General features: G+C 33.0%; 2 protein-coding genes across 2 annotated transcripts in view; one reads left to right on the top strand and one right to left on the bottom strand.

Annotated features, from left to right (window-relative positions):
* The window catches only part of LOC143910987 (fasciclin-2-like), a 273650-nt gene extending 272275 nt beyond the window's left edge, over positions 1-1375 (top strand). The window contains exon 8 of the mRNA XM_077429654.1: positions 1103-1375. Coding sequence (XP_077285780.1) covers positions 1103-1217 — 115 coding nt within the window. The 3' untranslated portion in view covers positions 1218-1375. The remainder of the gene's footprint in view (positions 1-1102) is intronic.
* The window catches only part of LOC143910988 (hemicentin-1-like), a 380897-nt gene that overhangs the window by 170481 nt on the left and 198001 nt on the right, over positions 1-12415 (bottom strand). The window lies entirely within an intron of this gene.

Here is a 12415-nt window from a genome sequence, read left to right as displayed (position 1 = left end):
CTAGATCATGAAAACGTGATAAGTGAATGATTCTGAGTTCGATGTTGATTTTCGCATGATCGCAAAACTTCAATCATTGTTACTACGTACATACATAGATAAAGAAAAATCAAAATCAATTTATTTTATCAAAACGTTACATTAAACAAATACATTCATTACATTAAAAAAATATTCTAAAGACTAGCTTAGATAATATAAATTTTTGACACCAATTGTGAAAAAGCATTTAAATAAATGTATTTTTAATCATACACACATTACAAAGTTACGCGACCGAAAGCAATGCCGTTTGACCCTAATTATTTCGTCGGCATTTACCCTTTCGCCCCGTGGTCTTCGCCGGCATATTATATTTTAATTTTACAACAATTAAAAGTTACTAAATATTAATAAAACGAACGGGGGTTCCCGCTTTTTAGGCGACGGAGGCGACGCCGCTTAGGACTCCCCACACGTCCCGAATATAAAATGTTGTACAGTGAATCGTGACATAAATATTTATGATGCAAATTTTGCACACAGCGACCTTATACCCTGAAACCTCTCCCGTCCACTCCCTCCCATCCCTTCATCACCCTCCCCTCAGTCGGTTATTATATAATAATATTTTATGTAAACATGTTTGCAATGCAACAGTTACAAGCGCCCGAATATAAAACAAGTGTGAGAAAAATGTTCACAAAAACATGTTTTCTCGAAAGGGCGAAAACATAAATTCACGTCTTCGACGGTGTCGTCACATGCTCAAATGTAGGCCTTATATATTTTACATATGCGCAAAAATATTAAACTAAATTATTATACAAATAAAAATAGTAGAATTTTAGCTACAAGTCAATTGAGCAGTTGATTTAAGACATTGCAAAATGTTTTAAAAACATCAACTTTTGCGAATGTTGCGAAGATTAATATTTCGAAAAAAAGCTTTTAATTCCGTATACTTTGATTCTTCAAATACATGAATGAATTTCATTTCTAGTGACATTTTAACAATAAAAAAGTCAACATTATCTAATATATAATTTCAAAAGAGACTTTGTATGTATGTAACCTTCGTTCGTAGTTCGTAAAATTCGATTTATTTTTTTTCGATTCATAGGCGTCGATTCGATTTTTCCCCGGGGGCGAAGTCCCCAGGGGCGAAGGCGCCGAGGACGAAGGCGCCGAGGGCGAAGGCGCCGAGGGCGCTGAAGGCACAAACGCCAGGGCCTTAAACGCCGGGGGCGCAGCCATCGAAGGCGCAGTTGCCAAGGGCGAAGCCTCTGGGGGCGCAGGCTCAGGGGGCGCAGGCGCCGGATTCTGGTATGTATGTATATATAATTTCGAAAGAGACAGTATATACATATGTTTGTTTGTTCGTGATAGTCAATTTAATAAAAAAAAAAGAAATGAGTGTTCAAATAAATTTATATAAAATAAAACTATTCAAATAAATTTAATAAAATGTTTACTATTAGAATAGTCATGTTTAAGCGGTTTATATTACAAATACCGAGCAAAGCTGGTATTTGTAATATAAACCGTACCTTATAATATTAAGTGTGTCAATTTTATGTTTATTTAAATGTGTCATACAATATATATTTTTTTTTATTTAATTTACACCAAGAAGGCCTAACAGGTAAACCCAATGCACCTTCCTGGCCAAATATAGCCACAGTGTAGCTCACTGGTATTAAATCTATACTAGAGGTCGTGGGTTCAAGTCCCGACCGAAATTGAGTAATTATTCGATTCATATATGCTGTTGACAAGATCTGGTGGTTATTAAAACTCAAATTGACCGTCTCCTGATAGAGTTGTCGATTATCTATCTAAATTGATGTGACGGATCCAATAAATCAGCAATCTCCTCCCTCCTTAATTTTCTCGCAAATTCGAGTATTTAGCATTTCAAAATTATTGATTACCTATATTATAAATATGCGACCTATGTATCGAATTTGTTGATTGTTAATTATGCTAGTTTGTCCATAGATTTTATTATATTATAAACATTATAATAATCATAATTTTATTATAATGTTTAGAATCGTTAGTACTTATTTACTAAAGAAATTTAGGCCTTTGGGAAACCTGTTATGGCACCTATGGTAGAAATTTATGTTCGAAAAATATCAAACCCTGTTTTTAACTTGTCAATTAAATATGTACATACATATGTTACCTAAAAACTCTGTTAAATGTGTTCTCCCAAATTCGATATATGTACATATTTAATTGACAAGTTAAATATATGTTCAAATTCGTTGATTGTTGATTACAGTAGTTTGTCCATGGATGACTCTGTTGTATTGTATAATAATATTTGTATTGTAAATGCTAAGAATTATTAGGACTTATGGTCTAAAAATTTGACCATATTTATCACATTTGGGCAACATGTTATGGCACATATGCACGTATGTATGTATGCTAGAAACGTATGTTTAAAAATAAAATAAAATATGAATGTATGTATGCGGTAAATCAAGAGTTGGAGTTTTCTTGATAAATTTTCATTTAAAATGTAAATATATACATACATATGTAGATACATACATATAAATCTGAAGCAACACCAAAGGACTTTTTAAATGGTTAATTTAATTTTTTTTTTCAATACACCGTCCCAGTTTGGAAAACAAACATTTGTGATAAACCTTACCCTTTAAAATTGTAATAATAAATAACGATTACTAGAAATTTAAACATAACTAATAAGGCGACATTATGAAATATCATGAAACTTATATTTTTTACCATGCCAATTATGTATTTCTTCTCGTGGCTGAATCTTCATTTAACAAATATTGACATTGTGAAAAGGCAGCAACGTCACGGTTGACACAAGGGGTCTAAAAAATTAACGAGAAGGAGAGGGGAGTTGAGAGGAACGCACGAGAGGGTAAAGACCTCACAGCCGCAGCCTAATTTGATTTTAATTGCGGTTATAATTAACGAGAGGACCTCTTACACGGGTACCGTTAAAAATACAATTTTCCGGATGGTGAAGCAAAATTTAGCACTGCGGTGTTGTACACAGGCTGTTATAGCGCGCCTACGAATTAGACAAGAAAGGGTTAGCAGCATTGGGAGTAGAAAATGTTTTCGGCAGCATACAATATACATATACTCGTACATACATACATACATATATAAATTGGTGTATTAATTTGAAAATGTGTGAAATATTTTCCGCATTATCGACGGGCAACGGGCCAGTGCATATTAGCTTGGCAAGCTTCAAGTCAAAAGCACTTTATAATACTCAGCCTTGTATCACATTTTTTTGTAGGACACTTCCTTAGTAATGTCGCAGATTGACCTATTTGGCTACACCACAAATTTTCTTGTTCATAAATAAATAAATGTTTTCGACAAGATTCTGAATGAAAATTACAATTTATTTTAAATCATTTTATGGATGATAGAAGAATGTACTGATCATGACCTTCCACTTAAGGTCTTGATTATATGTTCTTTAACAAATGGAATTGCCATAGATGTTTTATATTATGTTAAATAGTGTATTTACACATTCCATAAATATTACGGAGAATATGCTATTTGACACGTAATGTAAATAAATTTTATTCGAAATACAAATGATTTTTATTGTTGAAGGTTGCGTATTGAAATGAAATAGGTCAGGTCTTACATACCCCATCATGGAAAATTGGGACGCGTTTCAATTCCGCGCCTATTGATTTATAAATAATACGACTCGATACTGTATTATATTCTTGTATGCAAATGAATCAGATTTTCGTTTTGTCTCATTCCGAGTTTATATACATATATATATATATATATATATATATATATATATATATATATATATATATATATATATATATATATATATATATATATATATATATATATATATGGTATATATATATATATATATATATATATATATATATATATATATATATATATATATATATATATATATATATATATCTATATAGGCTCGTCCGATGGCTGAAAAATAGTAGCAGGCTCGTCCGGGAAAAGTTTGCGTTCGGAAAATACAAAAGAAAAACTGAACTGGTGGAAAAGCAAGAGGATGCATACAAATCCATGATATATTGTTTATTTTGTAGAGTAGTTTTGCAGGCAGCGTACCAGAGAGCTATGGCGGTAGGAAGTTTACCGAGAGAATTGGAAAAATAATCGTCGCATTTGTAAAAATGGAAGACGATATTTTCCATCGAGCGAGAGCTACCACCGACAGTAAAGAAAATTCGAGGAAAATCGTCTCCATATAGCCATCCGTATTATGTAGATGTTGTTGAAATTATTACATTTACAATACGAGAATAGCTAATATGTAGATATATTTTTAATTAAAATCAAATGATATTAAAATATATATAATAGATTCTATTACAAAACATCATTTTTTATCATTATTACTGCAAATCAATGAATACATATTATATACTTATGTACATATGTATGTGTGAACATATCTTACATATGATGCATTTAAAATGCTCAGTCAGAATTAAACTTAATCAAAAATATTATTAACTATTTAATATCATATACTTAAAGTACAAAGTGATAAAATTTTAACATATTGAAATTAGAATTATTATGAAATTTTGAAGATATTGAATCAAAAATGAATTTGAATTGGAAAATCTCGCCTTTTCTAAGTGACGATCAGGCAATCAAGCCCCCCTAGCTTCGATATCTTGGAAAGTTAATATAATTTTCCATGAATATGCATAAAATGGCGTCATTTCTTTTCGATGCGGCTGGAAAAGGTAGGGAAAAAATCACCTGGGGACCTTGGTTGTGCGATTTCATTAAATAGGAGAGGGTGAGAGAGCCGTCGAAGACCCATCCTCTCCTACAGAGTGCCCTAATTATCATTCGACAATTTGAGAACCTGTGCAAAACGAGAGCGCCCACATGCGAATGAAAGAGAAAACTGACAAAAAAGAAAAACGTACCTGGTTGGAGCCAAAATGGAGAAAGCGGGGGTTGAGATATTAAAATTCATCGTTCATTGAAATGGAGCAGAGTGAAGAAAAAATAGGCTTTTATTGCTTTGTCACCTTAGATTGGGAACGATATTAATTGGATTCATTAGATTTGAGGATGAATTTAATCGAGAATTTCAAATTTTATGAATGAAAAATTTGAATATCTGCTTCAATTTATTTCTTAAATTTTTCATTGGGTGAAATATTTTTTGAGGAATTTTTATGAACAATAATTTACCCACCATAAAAATTGACTACATTAAATTCAAACTAAAAAAAACATGAGTTTAAAGCGTTTCAATTGTCGATCTAAAATATTTAAGAATTATGAATTAGAATTTTCTTATTAATATAAAATATATTTGAAAATTCCGACACAAACGAATTATAAAGAATTTGACACGGTTGGTTTAATCTATATATTTACATATGTATATGTAGTATCTATATTTAAGCTGACTTCACAAGCTTTATTTAATTTAAGCTTATCCTCTGAGGGTACGCCGAGTAACTCTTACACGCCATTAATTATAAAATCAAACAACGAAGTGCAATAAACTAAAAATAAAACCTTCAAGAACGCTTTTAAATACTCCTTGTGAAAACGATCATGCGAAACAATAACAAACGTCTCTGGCTCGCTTAAAAACTACAATTACAGCGAAAACGCGACACTCTTAATAATTCACACTTTTTACGAGCACTTTATGAAGTGGGAGGCTGGGGTGTCGGGAACAACGCGCCCTTGAATACATAACGAGTTATAAATTTGTACTTAATAATTTGTAATAAAAGGACCCATGTCATGCTCTTATCACGCAGCCAGCCCCGTAGTTAACACTAATTGAATTAATTATAATTTATGTCCGCGAAAAGCGGCACGAGGGGAGGTCGGAGGGTGTGTAAAAAGGGTCTCGTCGGCTGATCCACTCGACGAGATAACTCGCCCAATTACGCTTCACACTTTTTCGCGCCAATTAAAAATCATAGATTCAATTGCCCCCATGCGAGTATTAATATATGAGCTCGTTCCCACTACGCGCGTTGTTATTATTATATTTTTAAACCAGGGGAGGTTTCGAAGTACGAAGATGTCAAAAAAATTAGCTTATTGTCGAGTACATTCAATTTGTCACCACAGAACCATCCGCAAGGCGTGTGTAATAATAATAAAAGGGAAGAAAGGGCGTCCTCACACCGAATCGTTCACGTGTGAATGAATAATACTGACAGTTTTCCCGCGAAAAAATCACAGCATTATTTTCCGGAGACGATGTCACCGCATTCAATTTTCCGCGAACACGTTTTCACGCGTACAAAACGCGCGAAACTATTATATTTCACTCGTGAGAGTTTCGCGAATGGTAATGTAATTTTTCAGTATAAACACGCTCGTAAATTTTAATTCCATATTAAGGCTTTGAAATATGAAATATGTAACCTTATAAATATTCCTTTATAATAAAACCCATTTAAAAATGAATTTTATTATTAACAAAGAAAACATCATATGAAACAGTGACATTGATTCAGTGATTTAAGTTCATTGCAATTTTATTCTGACATAAAATTTGACATAATTATGTATGTATGTATGTACATATGTACGTAGTAGATACGTAAGAGAGTCTTTTTAATAACAAGAAAAATATCCTTCACGAATACAATATTTAGTATTAAGATATTTGATATCGCATATTATAAATAGACATGTACTTACATAGACATGTACTGACGTGTATTTAAGTATTCATAAACACAATAAGAAATTTTAAAATCTTTACTATCTGCTTTAAAAGTAAGAAGATTTTAGTGTATAATATACATCTTAAGCCTAAAAGGAATTATGCTAATGTAATATAGAAACCGTTTCTGAAGATTAAACACTCACATGTATTTACTTGATTAACAGACAATACCCAATTTATTTTATAATCAAGTGTATTAAGATCTTCGTTTTGAATACGGCGCCTAACGACGGATAAACTGCTTCATCTCATGACCTTTAAAATTGACAGTGGATAAAAAGATCACAATTTTCGATAGTTGACGCCTTATCGCCGATGCAAAACTGTACATGGCGGCAAGTTAAGAAGGGTTTACTGTGCCCAGGGGCGTAGTTAACCGAGACGTTTAAAGCTCTCTTCTACACACCGTGTAGCTATTAAGTAAGCTATCGCATAAGCACACACACACAGACAAACCTCCAGCATACAGGGATGTACATAGCCGATAGGGTTTGGTTAAAGCGGGAATTTCAGGGAGATGGGCTGGATGATTTTTCCCAGTTTATCGGACCGTGTTTGTAGATTTGTTTACTCGCCTCGTTACCTCACTCTAGAGACTCTCTAGGTCTGATTGAGTGTCTCGAATTTGCGCTTGAAGGATTAAATGGTCGACTGATAGCAATGGACCACTCGGTCTCTCTTACTCCAGTGGCGAGGCGTGCAGATAGTCCCGGAAAAATCGACGGGACGTAAAACCGCGCTTAATCTTCGACGAAAGCTTCTTTCGTTCGCGTCTGTCTTTTTTGGTAACAATTTTTAGTTTGGCGAACATTGCGCCAATTAGACGCGTGAGCGTTAGAGGTCGTATAGTCGCTCTTAGCTAACGTTTCGGTGAGAGTAAGTGTCTTAAATTAAGTTTGAATTTTTGAGAGTGCGGTCTCAGAGAGCGCCGAGTTATAATGTGAAGTTTTAATTGAAGAATTCCGAGCTTCTCGAGAAATCGGCAGTCGTGGGCGTCTAATCTCGCGATAAAGTTTCATTCGCAAATTGGATTATTCGAACGCATCAGCTTACAGATTATGCTGCTAAAAGCGCCGCGGATGCTGAGCCGCGTGTCTGATGACAAGCGAGTGCTTTTATTGTCTTAAACAAGCTTTTCGCCGTTTTGGGCCTTTTGAGATCGTCCGCATGATAAAAGTGGCACGTGCTGGTGAAAAATAATGTCTGACCTTTTAATTTTGGAAATTAATTAATTTATAACTTAAATTTGGAAATTGCACTAATGGAAAGAAAATATTAAATACCAATTCAAGCTTACGTATGATTGATTCATTTGAGATTTATAAATAATTTATTTAGTAATTAGAATATGTATGTAATTGATATAATATAGGGATAAACGTTTAGAAAATGTAATCAATATAATATATGAACGGATCAGTCAATAGAGAAAAAATCGTATACGTATTATAAAATATATACATACGTAATATACGTATATACTTTATAATCGTATACGTATTATAAAATATATACGTATATAAAGATATATAATATATATTATAATACGTCTCTTTTGACTGATCCGTTCATATATATTATAGTGATTACATTATCTAAACGTTGATCCCTATATTATATTATTTACATTACTAGAACATATGTACATATGTATGCAGATAAACCAATACCTTTGATAATCTAAAAACGAATTATCAAATATCTTCTAAATGTGGAGTAAAGAATGGCAAAAAAGGACAAATCAAAATGAAAAGACAAATATGGCTAGGATTTCTTCAAACAAATCTTGGACTCATTTCATAGGAATTATGACATTGTATAAAACATATAATTTCTTATTTGGGGATTTACATTATTTTGAACCCGTATTAGCTACGCGCCTCTCCAAATGGGTTGACATTGTGAAACCATTAAATTCCACATTTCCTTATATAATATATTTTCCTCTTTTAGACCACTGATGTAAAATTGGGTTTTGTCTTGACAGCACTCGACGCACAAATCTTCGTTTATTTTCTTGCTATCGCATTAGCGAGCCCGGACCCTTGAACCGGCCCTGTCGTCCGACCCTCTAGCCCGCAGTAAATATTTTAAAAAACAAACGAAACCAAGGTTTTGGAGAATCCAACCACCCAGCATCCCTCCACCTCTCGATGTTCCACCACCCCGTTCGGATGGCCGCGGCTTAAATAAAAGCCACAAAAAGAATGAGATATCACCGAGAGGGGTGGCCGGAGGAGACTCGGTGGCCGGTGGGTGAATGTAGTGGGTCTAAAAAGCCGTAAAGAGCGCGGAAGGACCGCTTCTCTCCTCTTTCTCTCGTGTGGCCTCTCCGTGAAAGTGTCCATCCATTAGAATAATAGAGTCCTAAATCATTCTTTCCTCGTCGGGCCGTTCCGTGTTCGCTCATGCAAAATGCTCGACTAGTGCGTGCGCAAGCATTCGCTTTTTATTTTTATTCACCTTAATGTTACACATTCCTATTGTGTGGTCAATTCAGTCAAAAATGTCAGTAGAATCTTTTTATATTAAATTCGTTTTATACAATGAATTGAGTAGCTCTCTGCTTTACCTTTAGAAATATTACTAGTTTTATATCAAACTAGTGTTGTACCCGATGAAATATCATCGCATGGGTGTTGGCATATTAAGTTATTAAATATAAATAAATGTGTCGGTTCTGTGTTATATAATACCTAAATATATTTAATTCAATATTTATATGTAATTAAACAAAATGGTAAAAACTACCTACCTACCTATGTACATGTAAACAATATAAAACACCAATAGAAAAATTAATTAATAAAATAAATTTTCAATAGATGGCGGTAAACGCTCAGACTTACCGCCATCTATTTGCCTAGAGGAAACATTGGTAACAAACAGTATATATAGAAGTTTTTTTTCTTTTGTTCGTATATGTACGTTTTGGCAGTGGTTTAGCTGCGACGTACATATGTACATATGTAGAATCGAAACGACTACTATAGTATGGCGAGCGTTATCTCTGACAGACAGACAGAATAGCGATATTATATACATGTAACATGATGTAGTACAAAATCTGTATAATTATATAAATAATCTATATACCATGTGTACATATGTACATACATATGTATATCGTATAAATGCACTCAAGACAGCCGAATTCTCGAGACATCCAAACTTTCAAAGATACTCAAGAAGAAATAACGCAATAGAATTCCACAAAATAGCGTCAAGGGGTATTTGTATGTTATCCGAGGGTGTTAACCCTTTTTTCTAAAATTCTATTGCGTAAGTTCCTCTTGAACGCCTTTGAAAATTAGTATTTCTCGAAACTGCGCCATTATTCAGTGCAATTCAGTGCAGTCTTTCGGGAACTGTATGTACATATATGTATGTATGTTACAGTCCAGGTGTTCATTCCGATTCGTTCATGAACATATGAGTTTGTTCATAAACGAACTATTGGTTTTAATTTAAGTGTAAACAGTCAAATGCCATCTTCAAATAGGCTCACAAGGTGTCGCATAAAACTTTTGAGCTGTCAAAAAACCAGGTATGAAAAATCCCATGGAAGCTGCATTACACGGTAGCTATAATTTCTATTTCTGCTAATATTAAAAATATTGCAACTCATGGTTAGCATACATACAGATAATGAGACAAACGATTAAGAATGTTCAAACTTATGGCTAATATTTTGTGCGTGAACAAACTAATTCGATTGTCAGTTTGTTATTTCGTGTATACTACATGTATGTATAATTGACCAGATTGGTTCATGCATGAACAAACTAGAATGTTCTTAAACGAATGAAATGTACACTTGAACTACTGTAACATATTGTACATATATGTATGTATGTATATAAAGTTGATAGTTTGTTTTTTATTCACCCGCAAGAAAAATCTGTTTTAAATTTGACATAGTACCACCAAATATTATCTCACGGTACTGAAAAAAGACTGCAGACTATATTTGTAAAAGGACAAGAATATTTCTATAAATATGATAAGTTGAATTACGTTTATTATATGAGAAAATTTCATGGAAAGATGTGAGTTAGTTCATGTTGAAATTAAATGGAAACATGTGAACTTTATTATATGAAACGAATTCGAAAGTACTTTTATTTATTATAATTGGGGTTGGTTGCGATTTTTCACCATATTAATGTAGTATACATATATAAATGTACATATGTAATTTAGTTAAAAATAACGTCGCATATGTATAGTGCAAAAGGGGTTGGATTTTTTTCGTTTTCTCTTGTATATTTGATGTCACTGGTATCAGCACTTAGTCTGAAAGCCCGAGCCCTGAATAAATGTGACTGATTGCGACGAGGGTACCAAAGCGACCATACAAACTTCTACGTAATGGATTTATATTAGCGAATTTGCTGAAAATCCATTAACCAAAAACCGCATACCCGACAGTTTTCAGTATTAGCAAAAGTGTCCTAATTTATAATTTTCATAAAATTCCAAAACAAGGACAACAATACAGACATATGTACAATGTAAATTGAACGATTCACACATTCTAAATCTTTACAACTATTGTACGCATAATAAATTATCGTATAATACAATATAGAAACCGAATTACATACGTGTGCGTAGAAATTATTTTCGTATGTATTTTTTAATGGTACTAATAAAAGAAACTGCAGCCCATAAATAATATTCCGTTAGCCACAGACATTACTAACAAGCGAATCAGTAGATTCTATGACATAATAAAAAATAGTTATGCTAACACACTTGTAAAGAGTCGCGGTGATTACAACAAAATATTTATACCGTTCAGGTAGAAACACAGATTACCTAAACGCAATCTGCTTTAGATCGTCGACTGTAGAGAGTAGTTAGTTAATATAAAGTATAAAATGTATTATGAGCATTTATAAGAATTTTAAATAGGTTTTTGAGCTATTTTTCCTATTGTGCTGTACAGCTAGCAATAGAGCTCAGTGGTTGCGTTTATGTTTAGCACCAAGAGATTATTGGGTTCGATCCCGGACTAATCTTTAATATACTTCTGGTTAGACTTTGTGAGTTCAAGTTAATCATTTCTTATCAGAGTTTGCCAATTGTATATGGTCATTGTTAAAACTGTTCCTTAAAATTGGCAAAAAAATCATCCTACCTGCTGTCACAAATCTTCTGTGTTAATGTACATATATATGTACATGTAAAAATTGATGTATGTAGAAGTATAAAAATCTATAGATGTCTCAATGGAGTAATTCATTTAATTAATTAATTGTTAATTTTGTGTTTTTCAGCTTCTAGAATTATAGTAATTGTGTAATAAAAATGCTGCATTGTTTGTAATTATTTGTCCAGGAAGGCGCATTGGGGTATTCCTGTCAAGCCTTCCTGGTATATAATAAGCATTAGAATAATATAATAATGTATTTACTTACAAAAATAAAACAAAATTGTAAAATAGAAAATGATCAGTAGATCAGTAGCTATTTAAAAATAGATATACGGTAGATGTATTGTGAACATAATTTAGCACTAATAAAAAGCATTTAAAAATAAAATTCAATGGTACTAAAAATTCTTACTTACTTACTCGTTTTCGTCTTCAACGTTCCCTTTCAATTTTCATTTCAGCGATAACCGTAGTTGAAGATTAGAGTGGCAGGGTTTGTCACACAAGGTTTTCAACTCATGTTT

This window comes from Arctopsyche grandis, chromosome 4 (assembly GCF_051622035.1).
Source record: "Arctopsyche grandis isolate Sample6627 chromosome 4, ASM5162203v2, whole genome shotgun sequence".
NCBI classification, from domain to species: domain Eukaryota; kingdom Metazoa; phylum Arthropoda; class Insecta; order Trichoptera; family Hydropsychidae; genus Arctopsyche; species Arctopsyche grandis.
The sequence above is the reverse complement of the archived record's forward strand: the minus strand, read 5'-3'. Positions and strand labels throughout refer to the sequence as shown.